Source organism: Pempheris klunzingeri, chromosome 15 (genome assembly GCF_042242105.1).
Source record: "Pempheris klunzingeri isolate RE-2024b chromosome 15, fPemKlu1.hap1, whole genome shotgun sequence".
NCBI classification, from domain to species: domain Eukaryota; kingdom Metazoa; phylum Chordata; class Actinopteri; order Acropomatiformes; family Pempheridae; genus Pempheris; species Pempheris klunzingeri.
This window is the reverse complement of record NC_092026.1, coordinates 1350395-1378319: the sequence shown is the minus strand read 5'-3', so window position 1 is coordinate 1378319 and position 27925 is coordinate 1350395. Positions and strand designations below refer to the sequence as shown.

At 40.2% G+C, this 27925-nt stretch overlaps 3 protein-coding genes across 4 annotated transcripts; all 3 read right to left on the bottom strand.

Annotated features, from left to right (window-relative positions):
• Nucleotides 1–1298: 1298 nt before the first annotated feature.
• On the bottom strand, nucleotides 1299–4990 carry LOC139214636 (immunoglobulin lambda-1 light chain-like). The gene is made up of 5 exons (XM_070845536.1): nucleotides 4948–4990; nucleotides 4538–4855; nucleotides 4055–4102; nucleotides 1808–2113; nucleotides 1299–1562 (listed from the first exon to the last, which is right to left on the bottom strand). Exons 1-5 carry the CDS (start codon nucleotides 4988–4990, stop codon nucleotides 1408–1410), a joined length of 870 nt encoding a protein of 289 aa, XP_070701637.1. The 3' UTR covers nucleotides 1299–1407.
• A 6222-nt stretch (nucleotides 4991–11212) lies between these two features.
• Nucleotides 11213–14633, bottom strand: LOC139214665 (immunoglobulin lambda-1 light chain-like). Of its 2 annotated transcripts, XM_070845571.1 has the most exons (5): nucleotides 14605–14633; nucleotides 14172–14512; nucleotides 13712–13759; nucleotides 11864–12169; nucleotides 11213–11783 (listed from the first exon to the last, which is right to left on the bottom strand). In XM_070845571.1, the coding sequence occupies exons 1-5, from the start codon at nucleotides 14631–14633 to the stop codon at nucleotides 11512–11514; spliced, it is 996 nt and encodes a 331-aa protein (XP_070701672.1). In that variant the 3' UTR covers nucleotides 11213–11511. The 2 variants fall into 2 exon arrangements, 1 of the variants encoding a protein (XP_070701672.1); XR_011585470.1 differs by lacking the exons at nucleotides 13712–13759; nucleotides 14172–14512; nucleotides 14605–14633 and having other exon boundaries at nucleotides 11540–11666; nucleotides 11864–11996.
• Nucleotides 14634–21775: 7142 nt separating this feature from the next.
• Nucleotides 21776–25665, bottom strand: LOC139214634 (immunoglobulin lambda-1 light chain-like). Its single transcript, XM_070845534.1, has 5 exons — nucleotides 25637–25665; nucleotides 25216–25544; nucleotides 24185–24229; nucleotides 22277–22582; nucleotides 21776–22160 (listed from the first exon to the last, which is right to left on the bottom strand). The coding sequence occupies exons 1-5, from the start codon at nucleotides 25663–25665 to the stop codon at nucleotides 21856–21858; spliced, it is 1014 nt and encodes a 337-aa protein (XP_070701635.1). The 3' UTR covers nucleotides 21776–21855.
• Nucleotides 25666–27925: the final 2260 nt, after the last annotated feature.

Sequence of the window (27925 nt, the reverse complement as noted above, 5' to 3'; positions counted from 1 at the left end):
TGCTCTCAGTGGTTATTAGGACTCATAAAAAACTGTTGACAGAGAATCAACACTTGGTTTCCTGCAGCAGACGGGCTGTGTGGGTTTCTGCTCTGCAGCCTCCTCACCGTCAGCTGCGCTTTTTCACATTAGTAACACGGCGACAGTTACAACCGTGGACTCTGGTTAAAGGATCATTCCAGGAACTTCAGTTTGACTTCAGCGCTCAGTACTCACTGTCTCAGCTTTGATCTGTGGTATTAATCAGTGAGAGAAACAGCTCAAGTCAGAACTGACCAGCTGAAATAAAATGTTCAACCTGCTGCAGTCTGCTCTGATCCCACTTCATCACCTCAAACACGTTTTCTTTCATTTTAGCAGTTTCATTGATTATTTAAGAATCCCTTTTAATATAGATGCAAAATCAGTTTTTCTGTTTAATGTGTTTAGTTTGTCCCCATTCTAAGTGTGTTTTCAGGTAGGACTTGAGTGTAAATGTCATATATAACTTCTATATTTCTTTGTGATGTATTTTGTGATTCTGTATATTCTGTGGAACATGAATATTAGTCTAGTCAGTAACTATAACAATCCATTTCGTCTCGATAAAGCTGTAAAAGTTTCATGGCCTATTATTGGATTAGAAACAATAAACACACCCATCATTTTGCCAACATTCAACCCTAAACATGACTGATGAAGCCTTCATGTCATCATGTTTTAGCAGTTGCAGCTTCACAGCAGCTCGCTCTGCTGGTCGTTCATACGTGTGAACAACAGCGTCATCAGCGTAGAGTCGAACATCCATACTGACACAGTTATAAAAGGGGTCAGTTCTGGACCTGGTGGCACACCCTCACCTACTGACTTGTATATAACAGCTATATGTTTGTGTCAGTTTATCTTTGTGTGGATTTGTTGTCCTTGTTTAGCTGTGTGCTCATATTTAGATCTTCCTGCACATTTGTTCTTGGCACTGAGTCAAGTTCCTTCTCAGTCTCAACAGACACAGCCAATGAAATTGTTCCTGATTATTTGTCATGAAACCAAACCGAAAATCATAAAAACACAGATGTTTATTAAACAGAGACACTGTGATATTTTAGTTTAATGAGATTGTTACACTGAGAGAATTTGAAAACCCTTCAACACTCTCCATGATATATTTAAAAGAAGCAGAAGGAAAGCAGAAATACTATAAACGATGAAACATCTACCAGACAGCTAATGATTTAGCTATATTTTCTGAAAACTTAAAATAGTAATTATATATATGAAAGTGTATTTACAGTATTTACAGAATTTTCCTCTGTGTAACTGTATATACATATATGTGTGTGTGTTTATTTATATACGTATATATAACTGTATAGTATGTATATGTGTATATATGAGATTTTATGGTGAGAAAAGATGAGCAGAAAACAGTCAGTCAGCATTTGTGCAGTTGGTGGACGGTCTCTTGTTTCTGCAGATCATCAGCAGACAGAGTCCACAGCAGTACACCAGACTCTTCACTATCAGCACTGTGGACAGCAGCAAGAGCAGCTTCACCCTGCACTGGGATTGGAAAGAGGCTGATGCTGGAGATGATGGTGGAGGTGATGGTGGAGGTGATGGTGGAGGTGATGTTGGAGGTGATGTAGGAGGTGATGTAGGAGGTGATGTTGGAGGTGATGTTGGAGGTGATGGTGGATGTGATGGTGGAGGACCAGAAACAGAAGAAGAATAAAACAGAAATGTCAGTCCTCTGCTGCTCTGCTCTCTTGAACAACGTCTCCACATGAAGCTGAATCAGTGCTGAACACAGTCACCAAGCCTTCATTACCTTCTCTTATTCTCTCCACTGTTCCCCCCTCGTGCTTCACAGAGCAGTGGTATTTAAATGTGGACAGTGCCTCCCGACCAATCTCTATGATGCTACTGGTGCATCCAGACTCTCTGAGCTTCAGCTGCTCTCCCTCAGCATTTCCCATCTTCTCTGGACGACCGTTCACCTTTTGTCTTTTCCAGGAGAACTGGACCAGAGGAGGAAACATGCCTGAGGCCACACACAGCAGGGAGCTCTTCCCCTCCTGCTGGGCTCTGGATGTTACTGGGTACAGGCTCACCACGGGCTTCACCACCTGCTCACCTGAAGTTTGACAGCAGCAACAAGCAGCACAGACACACATTCACACGGTCAACAGCAGCTCACAGCACAGCACTGCATTCAGTGTGATCCTGGAAACTACCTGGACTCTGCTCACTAAACTACTCATCAATACAGCACAAAGTTCACTGCATACACTGGATTCACCTTCATGGTGACACACCTGTCATGCACTGTCTTCATATGTTCTATGGGGACAGAAGGAAATCAGGATTTGTTTGAATCTACAAACTTCATTCACTACAACTGCAAATGAATTATTGTTCCTAATAATGTGATATAAGGTCATTATGATTTTCCCCTTAAACAATGGACAATCATTTCCCTATATTATGGTAATGTAATATTAGAATAAAGGACAGGTTCAATACATTTGTCATGTCAATCACTTCAACATGTATAACATATTATATATTTACCACCATAGACTTTACCCCAATCAGGACAAGAACAAAGTGGTGCATCAATCATTTCTCTTTTTAAATGACACTTTTTTAAACTTTTCAATAGAGCAAAATGAACATGATATGTCCTGATTTACGGAGGACACACTCATATAAAAGTGATAATACTGAGTATAATGTGACACAATATAATGATTCAATTTATCCTACAGCGGAAAATACTTTTTCCATGTTGGGGATCATTTACATATTAGAACAAATTACATCTTCAACTGAACATCGTTTTGCAGTTGATGATCCTCATTATATTTTTAGAAACATATATTTTAAAAAAACTAATCAATATTCATACAATACATTATTCTAATAACTTTTCAGTAACATTTTTAACTGTTATACACAATTACAATGACATGTTTGGATGTGTTGACAGATAAGAGAGATCAATCCCTGAGACTAGATTAAAATGTAAATAATATAATATAATATAATATAATATAATATAATATAATATAATATAATATAATATAATATAATATAATATAATATAATATAATATAATATAATATAATATAATATAATATTGTGTTGTTTAAATTACAGCAGTATAGAATTCATCATATTTGAGCGTCACATAATATTTATATTTATAGATATTATAATTGTATTAGGATACTAATATATATGCGTGTGTGCCGTTATGTGTCGTCCAATATTATATCACAAACACAGCACATTATATGAGCACAGCATTAAAAATATTCATTGATTATTGTAAAAATGCAGTTAGTGACATGGTTAATGAGGCATAATGACGTCTATTCTCTTGTTTTCAACAAACAGAGATGGAGCTGAATTACTGAGAGGATCAAATACTGTATATTTGTAACTACGCCGATATCAGACTCTTAATGTATAAATGAGTTTGATCTCCTGCAGACATAAAGAATGACTCATACAATACATTATTCTAATAACTTTTCTGTAACATTTTTAACTGTTATACACAATTACAATGACATGTTTGGATGTGTTGACATATAAGAGAGATCAATCCCTGAGACTAGATTAAAATGTAAATAATATAATATAATATAATATAATATAATATAATATAATATAATATAATATAATATAATATAATATAATATAATATAATATAATATAATATAATATAATAATGACGTCTATTATCTTGTTTTCAACAAACAGAGATGGAGCTGAATTACTGAGAGGATCAAATACTGTATATTTGTAACTACGCCGATATCAGACTCTTAATGTATAAATGAGTTTGATCTCCTGCAGACATAAAGAATGACTCCAGTTGTGCAGTGAGATTTAAAGGTATTTTCAGGAATTATGAACCGTTTGATGTAACAACAGCTGCACGGCTGCAAGATTTCTCTACTAATTATCAAACAACTAACATGTAAAGCCCGAAGCAGCAGAAACTGATTAAAACACATTTGAACTCCTTCAATAGAACAACTGAAGGAAAATGAAGGTTTATTCTTACCTGTTACATACAGTTTAGTTCCAGAGCCAAAGATCAAGTAGACATATCCTCCCACAGTGAAACAGCCTGAAACAAAAACCTGCTGCTGCTGAATGTGTCAGCTGAGCTGAACGAGTCCAAATGATGAAGCAGAGTCATATTTCAGCTCCATGATGTTTCTCTAATGTTCACATCAACACCACTGTCTCTTCTTTCTTTGTCTCTTTAGACACACCAGCAGTGCTGCTCTGTGGGTGCTGATGTCTGTCAGTCCTGCTTTAGTCCACATGGATCGGACCTGGACCAAAGGATGGATGGATGGATGGATGGACATCAAAGTTTGTACACACGTTCTTGGTCCCCAGAGGATCAACTTCATTAACTGACTGTGTTGATTCTGACTTTATCATGCAACTTTTTATCTTCCTGTCACAAACAGTCTGACGGCTGTTCATCTGCTGGTTTTTGTTCAGGCTGCAGGGATCATTTCTCACTGTGGGGAACTTCTCTTCCAACAGCTGCAGTAGTAGGAGGCTGAATGAGAGAGTTTAACTCTCTGGATCTGCAGCTCCCAGCCCTTCTGTTTCTTCACAGCTGAGAAATCATTTTTCTGAGGATGATTGTAACGTGAATCAACTTTACCATTATTCTTATCAATATCCAGAATCAGTGTGAATGTTCCTGTGTCTGTCTTCTGGTACCAGTACACATAACTGTTGTAACACTGGTCAGTTCCTTCACAGCTGAAGGAGACCTTTTCTCCGACTCTCCTGGTCAATGTTAAATCATCCTGAATCAGCTCTGCTGCCATGGCAACCAGCGCTGTAGAGACACAGACAGGTAGATGGAGGTCAGTGTGACAATGTCTGCTAAGGCCTGAGTTTGCTGGCTCCTGATTGGCCGGAAACACTCACCTGAACACAGCCAGCACAGAGCAGCAGCCGGGAGGAAAAGCATCTGGTGCGGCGGTGTTTCCTCTGGGGAACCTGGGGAGAAGTGGCGCTCCGATGCAGCCGAGGCCAAACGAGGACGAGCTGCCAGATCAGACGAGGGCCGCGTGGTTTCTAACAGGTCCTCAGACCTCCCATCAGCCCCTGCGGCGGACAGATAAGGACGCTGCTGCTGAGTGACGCTCAGCTGAAGCTGTGCTGTGGTTTTCTGCTGAGTCTGAGGTTTTAGATTCATTTCTTACTGACACTATTTATCTCTGCTTTATTCTCAGTGTTGTTAATGTTTCTTCTAAATGATTCTTCCTTCTCAGACTTGTGTGTTTCTCTGAACTCATTCAGTCAGAAGTTTCTTCTTCTTGATTTCAGTCTGACAGCAGATAAAAACTCTGAGAAACACAAAAAAACCTTCCTGTTCCCACAAACACAGTCAGGTTGGTGGTGAATTCACTAACACACTCTGTTATCTGTTGTTCAGCAGCTGGGATGAAAAGACAAAACTAGGCTTTTGTCCAGAGTGAAATGTTTTCAACCTTGGTGGGGACAAAAGCTGCCTGGATGTCGTTTCATTTTCCTTTTGGTCTTTTCTGTCTTTTAAACGTCTTCTTTCCTCCCAGCGCTTCAGTCTTCAGTCTGTTCCCTGCAGACGGATCTGATCTTTGTTTCTGTCTCATGTTTGTGTTCAAATAGATTTTCTTCATGCTGTAAACTGCAGTGAAACCAAGAAAACACTAATAATCCCACTTCTGCTTCCAGTTGGTTTTAAACAGTAACTCACACAAACGCACTGAAACTTTAAATGTTCTTTCAACACTGATTACTGATCTCATACATTTGATTCTGACAACAGGAGGATTTAGGCCGTAGAATAAAATCATTCCAACAATATTTATATCACAGATTTTGTGTCTAAATAATTATGTACATTATTTTTCTAAATAATATTTCAATCTTTTCTCTGCTGTGGACTGTCTGGGTATAATTTAAAGTGCAGTTCCACATCAAATCAAACTGTTGTAAAAAGTATTCTGTGGTTATTCTAGTTCAGTTTCATTATCATCTATATTTGTTATTGTCTGCAGTTGTTTTTAATTAAAATATTCACATATTAATTCATAGAAAACGTTAAATTATGATTCTAATATTATGAAATAAAGACAAACTGCTGCTAATTTGGAAATGACTGAATATTTATTCATATATATTCAGTTCTTCTTCATCAGTTTTATTGTGTATTGTGAAATATGTCTTCACTTTATTGAATCCTATATAGGAGCTGCTATAAAAGATAAGCTGTACCTGTATCTCCATGTTCAGCTGTTTTCAGGACAGAAACACGTCCTGACTCTCTGTATTCTATAATATCTGATGATATTATAGAACATTTGATATCATACATATGAAATGATGCTGATGTTGTTCCCAGATGTTCTGACACTACAGTCCTCTGTGTAAATCTGTAATTCTCTCCTCATACTACAGTTTATATGTCAGTACTTCTATCTGTTCTGTGCTGCTGCTGCTGCTGCTGCTGCTGTGAAGAATAAAACCTTCACACTGCTTCCCTCTAGTGTCTGCAACAACACACTGTTTCAGACTCCACTAAAGCTGCAGCTGCTTCTGCTCCTACTGTTGGTGCCTTCTTTGTCTTTCTAGCATCACTGTTACACCAGGCCTTCCTCTCTGGCACCAGTGCTCATGGAGACCTTTAACGTCTCTCTGGCCCCGTCCGTTATTCCCACGTGCTTCAAACTGTGGACAGCGTCCCCGTCCGGAGGAAAGCTCATCCCACTCTCAGCCACACCAAACCAGCATAAAATACTGCACGTTTCCACCGCTCTCCATCATGTGGATTATAGAAGTTCATGCCTGAGGACAGCCTGCGTAGGCCTGGCTCAGATCTGGAGGCCTGGACGAGTCCCAGCAGAAATGCAGCTCTGTTAAGTTCAGTAGAAAGGCTGGACACACACGTGGACTGTGGAAGCTGAAGGAGACTTTTAAACAGGGTTTTATTGCAGGCGTGTAAACATGGCCGACGAGGAGATTCCACGTGGTGGAAAACAGGCGACGAGAGGCGGAGGAGCGGGTGGAGGCTGGAGATCTGGGAGTCCTGATGGTGAGTGGAGCAAGCAGGTGATTCAGACCCAGAGTGTGGTGTCTGTGGCTGGTGAGGACAGAAGACCTGGAGCACAGGAGAGCAAAGGTAAGTAACACAGGGACACCAGAGAACTAGCGGGGTTCAGCCGTAGTGTCTGAGAGACCACCGACAAACCAGCAACGAGCGGAGAGCTGAGCCGGTCCATACTGGATGAGCGTCAGGTGTGCAGCTGAGAGCCTTTGTTTGATTGTCTCTTTACATTTGATGTATTGATTGATTATTGTTAGTTCTTTCACAGCGAATCCACTCAGATCACACTCAAAGCTGTTATTTTCACCTTCACCTGAAAGCTTTGCTCATAAAGTACGCTACAATAGTTCAGTCTGCAACAGATTAAAATGTGGATGACCTTTTTTCTCTCAGGCTCCGTGAACACTAAACATTTCTGTTTTAAACGTTTGCTCAGTTTACACCTAAAGGTGACTGTACTTCTGCACTTTGGAGCTCCTAAAACAAAGAGATTTGAAAATGCTGCTGACCTTGATTTAGTTTGAAAACTCTGGGACTGTGTTTTAGTCTGAGCGGATGAAATGGAGACCTCTGAAAGCGATGAGGCAGACACAAACGTTTGCCTCCAGTTTGGGTCTGAAGAGTCATGACGTGTCCTTCCCTTGACTGCCTTCACTCCGGGACAGTCCCACCTTGTCCTCAGTCTAAACAAACAAATCTCTGGTCCTACTTTACACCATTGCTCCTCCGTAGTATTTTCTGCAAATAGCAACAAAATGCAGAGTAGAGAATGTGCTTCCGGTTCACCCTGGCATGTGCATACCTGGTGTACATGAGTGTAATGCTGCTCGTGCTGAAGAGTCACAGGGGGTCGTTTTAATAACTTGTGAACTGAAGTAATTCAACTGCAGGACATTTTTATATATCCAGTTCTTACTGTCAACAAGGCAGGACATACCAGGGTACATCTGTGGTACAGGGCTCCATCGGGACATATAGTTGGGTGTCATCGACGTAAGCATTGAAATCAATGTAATCCACACACATGATTTGCCCCGGGGGTAACATGTATATAGTGAATAAGAGGGGATCCAGAACAAAGCCCTGTGGGACCCCTGCCGGTAATGGTAGTCAGAGCAGCAGAAGTAGTAAATGCATTGTGTGTGAATGTGTTTGTTTCCCTGCAGCCATTGAAAGGCAGCAGTGTGAAGGATGTGTGGATGTGTTCTCCACAGCTGTAGCAGTGTTTGTATTAATAACAGAAGTTGTATCAGGTGATGACGCAGTGCTTCATTACAGCCACTAGAGGGGAGCAGCGTCACGGTAATAATCCTGACAGATGTTTTAAAATTGGTAAAACATCTATAGATATATACAAATTAACTTTTAGTGAAGTATTAGGCAGTGAAAATGAACTGTACCCACAATCCACCACTGTTATGTAATATATATGTATTGTACTGTATGTGATCTACGTGTCCAGTGCTGACTGACAACAATAAAAACACATGTTGTTGCATTCGGTGGCTCTTTGTACTTAATAGTTCTCAGGGTCGTCTTGCCAGCTTGGAGCGTGGTCAGATAATATCAGGCTTTCTATGAGCTCCCACAACAACTTTCAGTATTTGTAGGACAAAGTTCTTATTTTATACATAATATTCAATATTTCTAATGATATTATTTCATTTCCTTTGTGTTACCAGCTGTAGTTCCTGTTTTTAATTCAAATGTTGTTTCATTTTGCTTTAATCTCAGTTTGATCGATTCCTAAGCATGTTTTGCAAAATGTGTTTTATAGATACATTTCAGTTTTCTCTTTCTTATTTTAATAGTAATGATTATCATGATGACAAGAATATTTCATTGTCATTGTGTATTATTATTATTATTATTCCTCTTGTATGATTAAATGCCTAATTTCAATAGATTAAATAAAACCTATTTATTGTGGATTTTTACCTTCAGAATCTCTATTAGATTTATACTGGTGTTTTCTCAAGAGAAAGTTTAATTGGTCTGCAGAGTACCATCACAAAATATTGAAGGTTGTGTAAAATAATATTCTGAACTGGTCGGGAACACAAATCAAACTGTTACAAAAGTCGGTGGGTCATCTGTCTAACAAAAGATGGCTTGAGTTGCAAAAGTTATTGAGGTGCTTTATGTACAAAAAACAGTGAGGAAAACAGAAAGTTGGACGTCCACAGCAAAACAAAAAAGACCAAAAGTAAAAATACCTGTCACCTGTCTGACTCCGCTGACTCCTCGTGAGCTTTGGTGGCCAGAGGCTTATAAATGTTAAGCCCCTCCCCCTGGACCAACCAACCGCTGATCAATCAATTATCTTCCCTTTAAACAATCAGCTTCACTGCCAGTTCTTACCTGAATCAAAAATATCACACAATATCCCTACTTATAGGCATCACCACTTCCCAGTCAAAGGCCTTAAATAAACCCCAAAGCTTTGACACAGCTTCATCTGTTAGGTAACATCACCTATAACCTGGTTAGAGATGGTACCTTCCACCATCAGCACACCTGCACTGGACCTCTGTAGCTTCTATATAAGCCAGCACTATATATCAGCTCTGCTTCAGACCCTGAAACATGTGCCGTCCACAATCTGTGACAGAGTCTTCGTCACACAAACTATTCATCATTTATACAGATATTTTCTGCTAAATAACTTATTATATTAAACAACACACAGAATTTACTGTGTTTTCTTGTACAGTTACATTATTGTTGCTGTAAATAGAAAAACTGTGAAAACATTATTTTTATTTCACATCAGAAAACTCTTTGCTGTGAAAATGTGAACAAGAACAAACCTGATGCTGATTTACTGAGTTTAGCTCCTGCAGCTCCTAATATAATCTATTCTAAAAGAACCCTTTCGGGATGTTTGTGTGAGGACTTGTTGGCTCTCGTCAGCACCAAGTCTAAACTGTAAAGTTCACCTCTGAGAAAAAGAGAAAAAGCTGCAGAGAGGAAGAGTTCATGGGTGTGAAGAGCAGCAGATATGAATCTGCTCTCAGTGGTTATTAGGACTCATAAAAAACTGTTGACAGAGAATCAACACTTGGTTTCCTGCAGCAGACGGGCTGTGTGGGTTTCTGCTCTGCAGCCTCCTCACCGTCAGCTGCGCTTTTTCACATTAGTAACACGGCGACAGTTACAATCATGGACTCTTGTTAAAGGATCATTCCAGGAACTTCAGTTTGACTTCAGCGCTCAGTACTCACTGTCTCAGCTTTGATCTGTGGTATTAATCAGTGAGAGAAACAGCTCAAGTCAGAACTGACAAGCTGAAATAAAATGTTCAACCTGCTGCAGTCTGCTCTGATCCCACTTCATCACCTCAAACACGTTTTCTTTCATTTTAGCAGTTTCATTGATTATTTAAGAATCCTTTTTAATATAGATGCAAAATCAGTTTTTCTGTTTAATGTGTTTAGTTTGTCCCCATTCTAAGTGTGTTTTCAGGTAGGACTTGAGTGTGAATGTCATATATAACTTCTATATTTCTTTGTGATGTATTTTGTGATTCTGTATATTCTGTGGAACATGAATATTAGTCTAGTCAGTAACTATAACAATCCATTTCGTCTCGATAAAGCTGTAAAAGTTTCATGGCCTATTATTGGATTAGAAACAATAAACACACCCATCATTTTGCCAACATTCAACCCTAAACCTGACTGATGAAGCCTCCATGTCATCATGTTTTAGCAGTTGCAGCTTCACAGCAGCTCGCTCTGCTGGTCGTTCATACGTGTGAACAACAGCGTCATCAGCGTAGAGTCGAACATCCAAACTGACACAGTTATAAAAGGGGTCAGTTCTGGACCTGGTGACACACCCTCACCTACTGACTTGTATATAACAGCTATATGTTTGTGTCAGCTTATCTTTGTGTGGATTTGTTGTCCTTGTTTAGCTGTGTGCTCATATTTAGATCTTCCTGCACATTTGTTCTTGGCACTGAGTCAAGTTACTTCTCAGTCTCAACACACACAGCCAATGAAATTATTCCTGATTATTTGTTATGAAACCAAACCGAAAATCATAAAAACACAGATGTTTATTTTGAAAACCCTTCAACACTCTCCATAATATATTTAAAAGAAGCAGAAGGAAAGCAGAAATACTATAAATGATGGAACATCTACCAGACAGCTAATGATTTAGCTTCATTTTCTGAAAACTGAAAACAGTAATTATATGATTACAGTAGTATTTACTGATTGTTCCTCTGTGTAACTGTATATACATATATATGTGTGTGTGTGTTTATTATTTTTATATGTATGTACAGTTACAAAGAGGAAATTCTGTAAATACTGTACAGACTATTCTAAGTGTATAGTATGTATATGTGTATATATGAGATTTTAAAGTGAGAAAAGAGGAGCAGAAAACAGTCAGTCAGCATTTGTGCAGTTGGTGGACGGTCTCTTGTTTCTGCAGATCATCAGCAGACAGAGTCCACAGCAGTACACCAGACTCTTCACTATCAGCACTGTGGACAGCAGCAAGAGCAGCTTCACCCTGCACTGGGACTGGAAAGAGGCTGATGCTGGAGGTGATGATGGAGGTGATGTTGGAGGTGATGGTGAAGGTGATGGTGGAGGTGATGGTGGAGGTGATGTTGCAGGACCAGAAACAGAAGAAGAATAAAACAGAAATGTCAGTCCTCTGCTGCTCTGCTCTCTTGAACAACGTCTCCACATGAAGCTGAATCAGTGCTGAACACAGTCACCAAGCCTTCATTACCTTCTCTTATTCTCTCCACTGTTCCCCCCTCGTGCTTCACAGAGCAGTGGTATTTAAATGTGGACAGTGCCTCCCGATCAATCTCTATGATTCTACCGGTGCATCCAGACTCGCTGAGCTTCAGCTGCTCTCCCTCAGCATCTTCCAGCTCCACCGGAGGACAGTTCTCCATTTGTCTTTTCCAGGAGAACTGGACCAGAGGAGGAAACATGCCTGAGGCCACACACAGCAGGGAGCTCTTCCCCTCCTGCTGGGCTCTGGATGTTACTGGGTACAGGCTCACCACGGGCTTCACCACCTGCTCACCTGAAGTTTGACAGCAGCAACAAGCAGCACAGACACACATTCACACGGTCAACAGCAGCTCACAGCACAGCACTGCATTCAGTGTGATCCTGGAAACTACCTGGACTCTGCTCACTAAACTACTCATCAATACAGCACAAAGTTCACTGCATACACTGGATTCACCTTCATGGTGACACACCTGTCATGCACTGTCTTCATATGTTCTATGGGGACAGAAGGAAATCAGGATTTGTTTGAATCTACAAACTTCATTCACTACAACTGCAAATGAATTATTGTTCCTAATAATGTGATATAAGGTCATTATGATTTTCCCCTTAAACAATGGACAATCATTTCCCTATATTATGGTAATGTAATATTAGAATAAAGGACAGGTTCAATACATTTGTCATGTCAATCACTTCAACATGTACAACATATTATATATTTACCACCATAGACTTTACCCCAATCAGGACAAGAACAAAGTGGTGCATCAATCATTTCTCTTTTTAAATGACACTTTTTTAAACTTTTCAATAGAGCAAAATGAACATGATATGTCCTGATTTACGGAGGACACACTCATATAAAAGTGATAATACTGAGTATAATGTGACACAATATAATGATTCAATTTATCCTACAGCGGAAAATACTTTTTCCATGTTGGGGATCATTTACATATTAGAACAAATTACATCTTCAACTGAACATCATTTTGCAGTTGATGATCCTCATTATATTTTTAGAAACATATATTTAAAAAAAACTAATCAATATTCATACAATACATTATTCTAATAACTTTTCTGTAACATTTTTAACTGTTATACACAATTACAATGACATGTTTGGATGTGTTGACATATAAGAGAGATCAATCCCTGAGACTAGATTAAAATGTAAATAATATAATATAATATAATATAATATAATATAATATAATATAATATAATATAATATAATATAATATAATATAATATAATATTGTCTTGTTTAAATTACAGCAGTATAGAATTCATCATATTTGAGCGTCACATAATATTTATATTTATAGATATTATAACTGTATTAGGATACTAATATATATGCGTGTGTGCCGTTATGTGTCGTCCTATATTATATCACAAACACAGCACATTATATGAGCACAGCATTAAAAATATTCATTGATTATTGTAAAAATGCAGTTAGTGACATGGTTAATGAGGCATAATGACGTCTATTCTCTTGTTTTCAACAAACAGAGATGGAGCTGAATTACTGAGAGGATCAAATACTGTATATTTGTAACTACGCCGATATCAGACTCTTAATGTATAAATGAGTTTGATCTCCTGCAGACATAAAGAATGACTCCAGTTGTGCAGTGAGATTTAAAGGTATTTTCAGGAATTATGAACCGTTTGATGTAACAACAGCTGCACGGCTGCAAGATTTCTCTACTAATTATCAAACAACTAACATGTAAAGCCCGAAGCAGCAGAAACTGATTAAAACACATTTGAACTCCTTCAATAGAACAACTGAAGGAAAATGAAGGTTTATTCTTACCTGTTACATACAGTTTAGTTCCAGAGCCAAAGATCAAGTAGACATATCCTCCCACAGTGAAACAGCCTGAAACAAAAACCTGCTGCTGCTGAATGTGTCAGCTGAGCTGAACGAGTCCAAATGATGAAGCAGAGTCATATTTCAGCTCCATGATGTTTCTCTAATGTTCACATCAACACCACTGTCTCTTCTTTCTTTGTCTCTTTAGACACACCAGCAGTGCTGCTCTGTGGGTGCTGATGTCTGTCAGTCCTGCTTTAGTCCACATGGATCGGACCTGGACCAAAGGATGGATGGATGGATGGATGGACATCAAAGTTTGTACACACGTTCTTGGTCCCCAGAGGATCAACTTCATTAACTGACTGTGTTGATTCTGAATTTTTATCTTCCTGTCACAAACAGTCTGACGGCTGTTCATCTGCTGGTTTTTGTTCAGGCTGCAGGGATCATTTCTCACTGTGGGGAACATCCTTCCCACAGCTGCAGTAGTAGGAGGCTGAATGAGAGACGTTAACTCTCTGGATCTGCAGCTCCCAGCCCTTCTGTTTCTTCACAGCTGAGAAATCATTTTTCTGAGGATGATTGTAACCTGAATCAACTCCACCATTATTCTTATCAATATGCAGAATCCTTGTGAATGTTCCTGTGTCTGTCTTCTGGTACCAGAGCACATAACTTGTATCACACTGGTCAGTTCCTTCACAGCTGAAGGAGACCTTTTCTCCGACTCTACTGGTCAATGTTAAATCATCCTGAATCAGCTCTGCTGCCATGGCAACCAGCGCTGTAGAGACACAGACAGGTAGATGGAGGTCAGTGTGACAGTGTCTGCTAAGGCCTGAGTTTGCTGGCTCCTGATTGGCCGGAAACACTCACCTGAACACAGCCAGCACAGAGCAGCAGCCGGGAGGAAAAGCATCTGGTGCGGCGGTGTTTCCTCTGGGGAACCTGGGGAGAAGTGGCGCTCCGATGCAGCCGAGGCCAAACGAGGACGAGCTGCCAGATCAGACGAGGGCCGCGTGGTTTCTAACAGGTCCTCAGACCTCCCATCAGCCCCTGCGGCGGACAGATAAGGACGCTGCTGCTGAGTGACGCTCAGCTGAAGCTGTGCTGTGGTTTTCTGCTGAGTCTGAGGTTTTAGATTCATTTCTTACTGACACTATTTATCTCTGCTTTATTCTCAGTGTTGTTAATGTTTCTTCTAAATGATTCTTCCTTCTCAGACTTGTGTGTTTCTCTGAACTCATTCAGTCAGAAGTTTCTTCTTCTTGATTTCAGTCTGACAGCAGATAAAAACTCTGAGAAACACAAAAAAACCTTCCTGTTCCCACAAACACAGTCAGGTTGGTGGTGAATTCACTAACACACTCTGTTATCTGTTGTTCAGCAGCTGGGATGAAAAGACAAAACTAGGCTTTTGTCCAGAGTGAAATGATTTTCAACCTTGGTGGGGACAAAAGCTGCCTGGATGTCGTTTCATTTTCCTTTTGGTCTTTTCTGTCTTTTAAACGTCTTCTTTCCTCCCAGCGCTTCAGTCTTCAGTCTGTTCCCTGCAGACGGATCTGATCTTTGTTTCTGTCTCATGTTTGTGTTCAAATAGATTTTCTTCATGCTGTAAACTGCAGTGAAACCAAGAAAACACTAATAATCCCACTTCTGCTTCCAGTTGGTTTTAAACAGTAACTCACACAAACGCTCTGAAACTTTAAATGTTCTTTCAACACTGATTACTGATCTCATACATTTGATTCTGACAACAGGAGGATTTAGGCCGTAGAATAAAATCATTCCAACAATATTTATATCACAGATTTTGTGTCTAAATGATTATGTACATTATTTTTCTAAATAATATTTCAATCTTTTCTCTGCTGTGGACTGTCTGGGTATAATTTAAAGTGCAGTTCCACATCAAATCAAACTGTTGTAAAAAGTATTCTGTGGTTATTCTAGTTCAGTTTCATTATCATCTATATTTGTTATTGTCTGCAGTTGTTTTTAATTAAAATATTCACATATTAATTCATAGAAAATGTTAAATTATGATTCTAATATTATGAAATAAAGACAAACTGCTGCTAATTTGGAACTGACTGAATATTTATTCATATATATTCAGTTCTTCTTCATCAGTTTTATTGTGTATTGTGAAATATGTCTTCACTTTATTGAATCCTATATAGGAGCTGCTATAAAAGATAAGCTGTACCTGTATCTCCATGTTCAGCTGTTTTCAGGACAGAAACACGTCCTGACTCTCTGTATTCTATAATATCTGATGATATTATAGAACATTTGATATCATACATATGAAATGATGCTGATGTTGTTCCCAGATGTTCTGACACTACAGTCCTCTGTGTAAATCTGTAATTCTCTCCTCATACTACAGTTTATATGTCAGTACTTCTATCTGTTCTGTGCTGCTGCTGCTGCTGCTGCTGCTGTGAAGAATAAAACCTTCACACTGCTTCCCTCTAGTGTCTGCAACAACACACTGTTTCAGACTCCACTAAAGCTGCAGCTGCTTCTGCTCCTACTGTTGGTGCCTTCTTTGTCTTTCTAGCATCACTGTTACACCAGGCCTTCCTCTCTGGCACCAGTGCTCATGGAGACCTTTAACATCTCTCTGGCCCCGTCCGTTATTCCCACGTGCTTCAAACTGTGGACAGCGTCCCCGTCCGGAGGAAAGCTCATCCCACTCTCAGCCACACCAAACCAGCATAACATACTGCACGTTTCCACCGCTCTCCATCATGTGGATTATAGAAGTTCATGCCTGAGGACAGCCTGCGTAGGCCTGGCTCAGATCTGGAGGCCTGGACGAGTCCCAGCAGAAATGCAGCTCTGTTAAGTTCAGTAGAAAGGCTGGACACACACGTGGACTGTGGAAGCTGAAGGAGACTTTTAAACAGGGTTTTATTGCAGGCGTGTAAACATGGCCGACGAGGAGATTCCACGTGGTGGAAAACAGGCGGCGAGAGGCGGAGGAGCGGGTGGAGGCTGGAGATCTGGGAGTCCTGATGCTGAGTGGAGCAAGCAGGTGATTCAGACCCAGAGTGTGGTGTCTGTGGCTGGTGAGGACAGAAGACCTGGAGCACAGGAGAGCAAAGGTAAGTAACACAGGGACACCAGAGAACTAGCGGGGTTCAGCCGTAGTGTCTGAGAGACCACCGACAAACCAGCAACGAGCGGAGAGCTGAGCCGGTCCATACTGGATGAGCGTCAGGTGTGCAGCTGAGAGCCTTTGTTTGATTGTCTCTTTACATTTGATGTATTGATTGATTATTGTTAGTTCTTTCACAGCGAATCCACTCAGATCACACTCAAAGCTGTTATTTTCACCTTCACCTGAAAGCTTTGCTCATAAAGTACGCTACAATAGTTCAGTCTGTAACAGATTAAAATGTGGATGACCTTTTTTCTCTCAGGCTCCGTGAACACTAAACATTTCTGTTTTAAACGTTTGCTCAGTTTACACCTAAAGGTGACTGTACTTCTGCACTTTGGAGCTCCTAAAACAAAGAGATTTGAAAATGCTGCTGACCTTGATTTAGTTTGAAAACTCTGGGACTGTGTTTTAGTCTGAGCGGATGAAATGGAGACCTCTGAAAGCGATGAGGCAGACACAAACGTTTGCCTCCAGTTTGGGTCTGAAGAGTCATGACGTGTCCTTCCCTTGACTGCCTTCACTCCGGGACAGTCCCACCTTGTCCTCAGTCTAAACAAACAAATCTCTGGTCCTACTTTACACCATTGCTCCTCCGTAGTATTTTCTGCAAACAGCAACCAAATGCAGAGTAGAGAATGTGCTTCCGGTTCACCCTGGCATGTGCATACCTGGTGTACATGAGTGTAATGCTGCTCGTGCTGAAGAGTCACAGGGGGTCGTTTTAATAACTTGTGAACTGAAGTAATTCAACTGCAGGACATGTTTATATATCCAGTTCTTACTGTCAACAAGGCAGGACATACCAGGGTACATCTGTGGTACAGGGCTCCATCGGGACAAATAGTTGGGTGTCATCGACGTAACCATTGAAATCAATGTAATCCACACACAGGATTTGCCCCGGGGGTAACATGTATATAGTGAATAAGAGGGGATCCAGAACAAAGCCCTGTGGGACCCCTGCCGGTAATGGTAGTCAGAGCAGCAGAAGTAGTAAATGCATTGTGTGTGAATGTGTTTGTTTCCCTGCAGCCATTGAAAGGCAGCAGTGTGAAGGATGTGTGGATGTGTTCTCCACAGCTGTAGCAGTGTTTGTATTAATAACAGAAGTTGTATCAGGTGATGACGCAGTGCTTCATTACAGCCACTAGAGGGGAGCAGCGTCACAGTAATAATCCTGACAGATGTTTTAAAATTGGTAAAACATCTATAGATACATACAAATTAACTTTTAGTGAAGTATTAGGCAGTGAAAATGAACTGTACCCACAATCCACCACTGTTATGTAATATATATGTATTGTACTGTATGTGATCTACGTGTCCAGTGCTGACTGACAACAATAAAAACACATGTTGTTGCATTCGGTGGCTCTTTGTACTTAATAGTTCTCAGGGTCGTCTTGCCAGCTTGGAGCGTGGTCAGATAATATCAGGCTTTCTATGAGCTCCCACAACAACTTTCAGTATTTGTAGGACAAAGTTCTTATTTTATACATAATATTCAATATTTGTAATGATATTATTTTATTTCCTTTGTGTTACCAGCTTTAGTTCCTGTTTTTAATTCAAATGTTGTTTCATTTTGCTTTAATCTCAGTTTGATCGATTCCTAAGCACGTTTTGCAAAATGTGTTTTATAGATATATTTCAGTTTTCTCATTCTTATTTCAATAGTAATGATTATCATGATGACAGGAATATTTTTTATCATTGTCGATTATTATTATTATTACTTCTCTTGTACGATTTTGTTTAATTGGTCTGCAGAGTACCATCACAAAATATTGAAGGTTGTGTAAAATAATATTCTGAAATGGTCGGAAACACAAATCAAACTATTCGTCATTTATACAGATATTTTCTGCTAAATAACTTATTATATTGTATAACGTATATTATTGTATATTACAGTTGTGCTCATCAGTTTACATACCCTGGCAGAATTTATGATTTCTTGGCCATTTTTCAGATAATATGAATGATAACACAAAAACTTTTCTTTCACTCATGGTTAGTGGTTGGGTGAAGCCATTTATTGTCAAACAACTGTGTTTACTCTTTTTAAATCATAATGACAACAGAAACTACCCAAATGACCCTGATCAAAAGTTTACATACCCCAGTTCTTAATGTCGTGTATTGCCCCCTTTAACATCAATGACAGCTTGAAGTCTTTTGTGGTAGTTGTGGATGAGGCTCTTTATTTTCTCAGATGGTAAAGCTGCCCATTTTTCTTGGCAAAAAGCCTCCAGTTCCTGTAAATTCTTGGGCTGTCTTGCATGAACTGCACGTTTGAGATCTCCCCAGAGTGGCTCAATGATATTGAGGTCAGGAGACTGAGATGGCCACTCCAGAACCTTCACTTTATTCTGCTGTAGCCAATGACACGTCGACTTGGCCTTGTGTTTTGGATCGTTGTCATGTTGGAACGTCCAAGTACGTCCCATGCGCAGCTTCCGGGCAGATGAGTGCAAATTTCCCTCCAGTATTCTCTGTTAACATGCTGCATTCATCTTGTAACATCAATTTTGACCAAGTTTGCTGTGCCGTTGTAGCTCACACATCCCCAAAACATCAGCGATCCACCTCCGTGTTTCACAGTAGGAATGGTGGACCTTTCATCATAGGCCTTGTTGACTCCTCTCCAAATGTAACGTTTATGGTTGTGGCCAAAAAGTTCAATTTTGGTCTCATCACTCCAAATGACTGTGTTCCAGAAGTTTTGAGGCTTGTCTCTGTGCTGTTTGGCATATTGTAAGCGGGATGCTTTGTGGCATTTGCGTAGTAATGGCTTTCTTCTGGCGAATCGACCATGAAGCCCATTTTTCTTCAAGTGGCTCCTTATTGTGCATCTTGAAACAGCCACACCACCTTTTTTCAGAGAGTCCTGTATTTCAGCTGAAGTTATTTGTGGGTTTTTCTTTGCATCCCGAACAATTTTCCTGGCAGTTGTGGCTGAAATTTTTGTTGGTCTACCTGACCGTGGTTTGGTTTCAACAGAATCCTTCACTTTCCACTTCTTAATTAGAGTTTGAACACTGCTGATTGGCATTCTTAATTCCTTGGATATCTTTTTATATCCCTTTCCTGTTTTATACAGTTCAATTACCTTTTCCCGCAGATCCTTTGACAATTCTTTTGCTTTCCCCATGACTCAGAAACCAGAAACGTCAGTGCAGCACTGGATTAAAGATGCAAGGGTCTGTCAGGAGCCCAGAAACTCACTGACCTTTTATACACACACACTGATTACAAGCAAATAGATCACAGGTGAGGATGGTTACCTTTAGTAGCCAATCAAACCCGTTTGTGTCAACTTGTGTGCATGTTATCAGGCCAAAATCTCCAGGGTATGTAAATTCTTGATCAGGGTCATTTGGGTAGTTTCTGTTGTCATTATGATTTAAAAAGAGTAAACACAGTTGTTTAACAATAAGTGGCTTCACCCAAAGACTAACTATGAGTGAAAGAAAGGATTTTGTGTTATCATTCATATTCTCTGAAAAATGGCCAAAACATCATAAATTCTGCCAGGGTATGTAAACTTATGAGCACAACTGTATATGTGAACAAGAACAAACTAAAAATCCTGATTTTGATGACCACTGTCCTCCAATTAGATAGTTAAAAAGACAAATGTGAACCAGACATGAACCACTGAGGCATCAGATCAGAAAACACTCATTAGTTTGTTCAGGAGGGCACCGACAAAGAACCCTTTAGGGGTGTTTGTGTGAGGACTTGTTGGCTCTTGTCAGCACCAAGTCTAAACTGTAAAGTTCACCTCTGAGAAAAAGCTGCAGAGAGGAAGAAGAGTTCATGGGTGTGAAGAGCAGCAGATATGAATCTGCTCTCAGTGGTTATTAGGACTCATAAAAAACTGTTGACAGAGAATCAACACTTGGTTTCCTGCAGCAGACGGGCTGTGTGGGTTTCTGCTCTGCAGCCTCCTCACCGTCAGCTGCGCTTTTTCACATTAGTAACACGGCGACAGTTACAACCGTGGACTCTGGTTAAAGGATCATTCCAGGAACATCAGTTTGACTTCAGCGCTCAGTACTCACTGTCTCAGCTTTGATCTGTGGTATTAATCAGTGAGAGAAACAACTCAAGTCAGAACTGACCAGCTGAAATAAAAGTAAAAGTAAGTAAAAGTAAAAGTTTCATGGCGTATTATTGGATCAGAAACAATAAACACACCCATCATTTTGCCAACATTCAACCCTAAACCTGACTGATGAATCCTCCATGTCATCATGTTTTAGCAGTTGTAGCTTCACAGCAGCTCGCTCTGCTGGTCGTTCATACGTGTAAACAACAGCGTCATCAGCGTAGAGTCGAACATCCAAACTGACACAGTTATAAAAGGGGTCAGTTCTGGACCTGGTGACACACCCTCACCTACTGACTTTTATATAACAGCTATATGTTTGTGTCAGCCTATCTTTGTGTGGATTTGTTGTCCTTGTTTAGCTGTGTGCTCATATTTAGATCTTCCTGCACATTTGTCCTTGGCACTGAGTCAAGTTACTTCTCAGTCTCAACAGACACAGCCAATGAAATTATTCCTGATTATTTGTCATGAAACCAAACCGAAAATCATAAAAACACAGATGTTTATTAAACAGAGACACTGTGATATTTTAGTTTAATGAGATTGTTACACTGAGAGAATTTAAAAACCCTTCAACAGTCTCCATAATATATTTAAAAGAAGCAGAAGGAAAGCAAAAATACTATAAATGATGAAACATCTACCAGACTAATGATTTAGCTTCATTTTCTGAAAACTTAAAATAGTAATTATATATATGAAAGTGTATTTACAGTATTTACAGAATTTTCCTCTGTGTAACTGTATATACATATATGTGTGTGTGTATATTTATATACGTATATATAACTGTATAGTATGTATATGTGTATATATGAGATTTTATGGTGAGAAAAGAGGAGCAGAAAACAGTCAGTCAGCATTTGTGCAGTTGGTGGACGGTCTCTTGTTTCTGCAGATCATCAGCAGACAGAGTCCACAGCAGTACACCAGACTCTTCACTATCAGCACTGTGGACAGCAGCAAGAGCAGCTTCACCCTGCACTGGGACTGGAAAGAGGCTGATGCTGGAGGTGATGCTGGAGGTGATGGTGGAGGTGATGGTGGAGGTGATGATGGAGGTGATGTAGGAGGTGATGTTGGAGGTGATGCTGGAGGTGATGTAGGAGGTGATGTTGGAGGTGATGTTGGAGGTGATGTTGCAGGACCAGAAACTTCTGAAACAGAAGAAGAATAAAACAGAAATGTCAGTCCTCTGCTGCTCTGCTCTTTTGAACAACGTCTCCACATGAAGCTGAATCAGTGCTGAACACAGTCACCAAGCCTTCATTACCTTCTCTTATTCTCTCCACTGTTCCCCCCTCGTGCTTCACAGAGCAGTGGTATTTAAATGTGGACAGTGTCTCCTGACCAATCTCTATGATTCTACCGGTGCATCCAGACTCTCTGAGCTTCAGCTGCTCTCCCTCAGCATTTCCCATCTTCACCGGACGACCGTTCTCCTTTTGTCTTTTCCAGGAGAACTGGACCAGAGGAGGAAACATGCCTGAGGCCACACACAGCAGGGAGCTCTTCCCCTCCTGCTGGGCTCTGGATGTTACTGGGTACAGGCTCACCACGGGCTTCACCACCTGCTCACCTGAAGTTTGACAGCAGCAACAAGCAGCACAGACACACATTCACACGGTCAACAGCAGCTCACAGCACAGCACTGCATTCAGTGTGATCCTGGAAACTACCTGGACTCTGCTCACTAAACTACTCATCAATACAGCACAAAGTTCACTGCATACACTGGATTCACCTTCATGGTGACACACCTGTCATGCACTGTCTTCATATGTTCTATGGGGACAGAAGGAAATCAGGATTTGTTTGAATCTACAAACTTCATTCACTACAACTGCAAATGAATTATTGTTCCTAATAATGTGATATAAGGTCATTATGATTTTCCCCTTAAACAATGGACAATCATTTCCCTATATTATGGTAATGTAATATTAGAATAAAGGACAGGTTCAATACATTTGTCATGTCAATCACTTCAACATGTATAACATATTATATATTTACCACCATAGACTTTACCCCAATCAGGACAAGAACAAAGTGGTGCATCAATCATTTCACTTTTTAAATGACACTTTTTTAAACTTTTCAATAGAGCAAAATGAACATGATATGTCCTGATTTACGGAGGACACACTCATATAAAAGTGATAATACTGAGTATAATGTGACACAATATAATGATTCAATTTATCCTACAGCGGAAAATACTTTTTCCATGTTGGGGATCATTTACATATTAGAACAAATTACGTCTTCAACTGAACATCGTTTTGCAGTTGATGATCCTCATTATATTTTTAGAAACATATATTAAAAAAAACTAATCAATATTCATACAATACATTATTCTAATAACTTTTCTGTAACATTTTTAACTGTTATACACAATTACAATGACATGTTTGGATGTGTTGACATATAAGAGAGATCAATCCCTGAGACTAGATTAAAGTGTAAATAATATAATATAATGTAATATAATATAATATAATATAATATAATATAATATAATATAATATAATATAATATAATATAATATAATATAATATAATATAATATAATATAATATAATATGATACAATATAATATTGTCTTGTTTAAATTACAGCAGTATAGAATTCATCATATTTGAAATTATGTTCAGCGTCACATAATATTTATATTTATAGATATTATAACTGTATTAGGATACTAATATATATGCGTGTGTGCCGTTATGTGTCGTCCTATATTATATCACAAACACAGCACATTATATGAGCTCAGCATTAAAAATATTCATTGATTATTGTAAAAATGCAGTTAGTGACATGGTTAATGAGGCATAATGACGTCTATTATCTTGTTTTCAACAAACAGAGATGGAGCTGAATTACTGAGAGGATCAAATACTGTATATTTGTAACTACGCCGATATCAGACTCTTAATGTATAAATGAGTTTGATCTCCTGCAGACATAAAGAATGACTCCAGTTGTGCAGTGAGATTTAAAGGTATTTTCAGGAATTATGAACCGTTTGATGTAACAACAGCTGCACGGCTGCAAGATTTCTCTACTAATTATCAAACAACTAACATGTGAAGCCCGAAGCAGCAGAAACTGATTAAAACACATTTGAACTCCTTCAATAGAACAACTGAAGGAAAATGAAGGTTTATTCTTACCTGTTACATACAGTTTAGTTCCAGAGCCAAAGATCCAGTAGACATATCCTCCCACAGTGAAACAGCCTGAAACAAAAACCTGCTGCTGCTGAATGTGTCAGCTGAGCTGAACGAGTCCAAATGATGAAGCAGAGTCATATTTCAGCTCCATGATGTTTCTCTAATGTTCACATCAACACCACTGTCTCTTCTTTCTTTGTCTCTTTAGACACACCAGCAGTGCTGCTCTGTGGGTGCTGATGTCTGTCAGTCCTGCTTTAGTCCACATGGATCGGACCTGGACCAAAGGAAGGATGGATGGATGGATGGACATCAAAGTTTGTACACACGTTCTTGGTCCCCAGAGGATCAACTTCATTAACTGACTGTGTTGATTGTGACTTTTTATCATGCAAGTAAAATAAGGAGAGAGGAAGGAATCTGAGATGAAGACATCCGGAGGGAGCTCGGAGTAGAGCCGCTGCTCCTTTGGGTCAAGAGGAGTCCGTTGAGGAGGTTTGGGTATCTGGTCAGGACGCCTCCCAGACGCCTCCTCCTGGAGGTCTTCCAGGCACATCCAACTGGGAGGATGATCCAGAACCTGCTGGAAGGATTGTAGATCTCCTCTGTCCTGACAACGGCTCTGGATGCCCCAGGGGCAGCTGGACTGCAGTTTAGTGATGTACAGTTATATATAGGATATATACACAAACATGTAGAGAGCACATAGAGACAGAGATGTAAACAGGGACCTTCAGATCAAAGAGGGATGAAGGTAAAGAGCACCAGTGTGCTGTGAGTACAGTGACAGTGATGAGCTTGAGTTCAGCAGCCTTATGGCCTAAATGTTGCGGTTCATCCTCTGGGGACCAGAAACATCCACAGGACATTTATGGAAATGTGGTCCTGATAACCTGCAGCTAGAAGGATGGAGGTGAAATATGTGAAGCTGGGCTGGTTCACTGCTCTCTTCCTGTCACAAACAGTCTGACGGCTGTTCATCTGCTGGTTTTTGTTCAGGCTGCAGGGATCATTTCTCACTGTGGGGACAACCTTCCCACAGCTGCAGTAGTAGGAGGCTGAATGAGAGAGTTTAACTCTCTGGATCTGCAACTCACAGCCGTTCTGTTTCTTCACAGCTGAGAAATCATCTTTCTGAGGATGACTGTAACGTGAATTAAATCCACGATCACTCCTATCAATATTCAGAATCAGTGTGAATGTTCCTGTGTCTGTCTTCTGGTACCAGAACACCCACTGGTTGTGACACTGGTCAGTTCCTCCACAGCTGAAGGAGACCTCTTCTCCGACTCTCCTGGTCAATGTTAAATCATCCTGAATCAGCTCTGCTGCCATGGCAACCAGCGCTGTAGAGACACAGACAGGTAGATGGAGGTCAGTGTGACAGTGTCTGCTAAGGCCTGAGTTTGCTGGCTCCTGATTGGCCGGAAACACTCACCTGAACACAGCCAGCACAGAGCAGCAGCCGGGAGGAAAAGCATCTTGTGCGGCGGTGTTTCCTCTGGGGAACCTGGGGAGAAGTGGCGCTCCGATGCAGCCGAGGCCAAACGAGGACGAGCTGCCAGATCAGACGAGGGCCACGTGGTTTCTAACAGGTCCTCAGACCTCCCATCAGCCCCTGCGGCGGACAGATAAGGACGCTGCTGCTGAGTGACGCTCAGCTGAAGCTGTGCTGTGGTTTTCTGCTGAGTCTGAGGTTTTAGATTCATTTCTTACTGACACTATTTATCTCTGCTTTATTCTCAGTGTTGTTAATGTTTCTTCTAAATGATTCTTCCTTCTCAGACTTGTGTGTTTCTCTGAACTCATTCAGTCAGAAGTTTCTTCTTCTTGATTTCAGTCTGACAGCAGATAAAAACTCTGAGAAACACAAAAAAACCTTCCTGTTCCCACAAACACAGTCAGGTTGGTGGTGAATTCACTAACACACTCTGTTATCTGTTGTTCAGCAGCTGGGATGAAAAGACAAAACTAGGCTTTTGTCCAGAGTGAAATGTTTTCAACCTTGGTGGGGACAAAAGCTGCCTGGATGTCGTTTCATTTTCCTTTTGGTCTTTTCTGTCTTTTAAACGTCTTCTTTCCTCCCAGCGCTTCAGTCTTCAGTCTGTTCCCTGCAGACGGATCTGATCTTTGTTTCTGTCTCATGTTTGTGTTCAAATAGATTTTCTTCATGCTGTAAACTGCAGTGAAACCAAGAAAACACTAATAATCCCACTTCTGCTTCCAGTTGGTTTTAAACAGTAACTCACACAAACGCACTGAAACTTTAAATGTTCTTTCAACACTGATTACTGATCTCATACATTTGATTCTGACAACAGGAGGATTTAGGCCGTAGAATAAAATCATTCCAACAATATTTATATCACAGATTCTGTGTCTAAATAATTATGTACATTATTTTTCTAAATAATATTTCAATCTTTTCTCTGCTGTGGACTGTCTGGGTATAATTTAAAGTGCAGTTCCACATCAAATCAAACTGTTGTAAAAAGTATTCTGTGGTTATTCTAGTTCAGTTTCATTATCATCTATATTTGTTATTGTCTGCAGTTGTTTTTAATTAAAATATTCACATATTAATTCATAGAAAACGTTAAATTATGATTCTAATATTATGAAACAAAGACAAACTGCTGCTAATTTGGAAATGACTGAATATTTATTCATATATATTCAGTTCTTCTTCATCAGTTTTATTGTGTATTGTGAAATATGTCTTCACTTTATTGAATCCTATATAGGAGCTGCTATAAAAGATAAGCTGTACCTGTATCTCCATGTTCAGCTGTTTTCAGGACAGAAACACGTCCTGACTCTCTGTATTCTATAATATCTGATGATATTATAGAACATTTGATATCATACATATGAAATGATGCTGATGTTGTTCCCAGATGTTCTGACACTACAGTCCTCTGTGTAAATCTGTAATTCTCTCCTCATACTACAGTTTATATGTCAGTACTTCTATCTGTTCTGTGCTGCTGCTGCTGCTGCTGCTGCTGCTGTGAAGAATAAAACCTTCACACTGCTTCCCTCTAGTGTCTGCAACAACACACTGTTTCAGACTCCACTAAAGCTGCAGCTGCTTCTGCTCCTACTGTTGGTGCCTTCTTTGTCTTTCTAGCATCACTGTTACACCAGGCCTTCCTCTCTGGCACCAGTGCTCATGGAGACCTTTAACGTCTCTCTGGCCCCGTCCGTTATTCCCACGTGCTTCAAACTGTGGACAGCGTCCCCGTCCGGAGGAAAGCTCATCCCACTCTCAGCCACACCAAACCAGCATAAAATACTGCACGTTTCCACCGCTCTCCATCATGTGGATTATAGAAGTTCATGCCTGAGGACAGCCTGCGTAGGCCTGGCTCAGATCTGGAGGCCTGGACGAGTCCCAGCAGAAATGCAGCTCTGTTAAGTTCAGTAGAAAGGCTGGACACACACGTGGACTGTGGAAGCTGAAGGAGACTTTTAAACAGGGTTTTATTGCAGGCGTGTAAACATGGCCGACGAGGAGATTCCACGTGGTGGAAAACAGGCGGCGAGAGGCGGAGGAGCGGGTGGAGGCTGGAGATCTGGGAGTCCTGATGGTGAGTGGAGCAAGCAGGTGATTCAGACCCAGAGTGTGGTGTCTGTGGCTGGTGAGGACAGAAGACCTGGAGCACAGGAGAGCAAAGGTAAGTAACACAGGGACACCAGAGAACTAGCGGGGTTCAGCCGTAGTGTCTGAGAGACCACCGA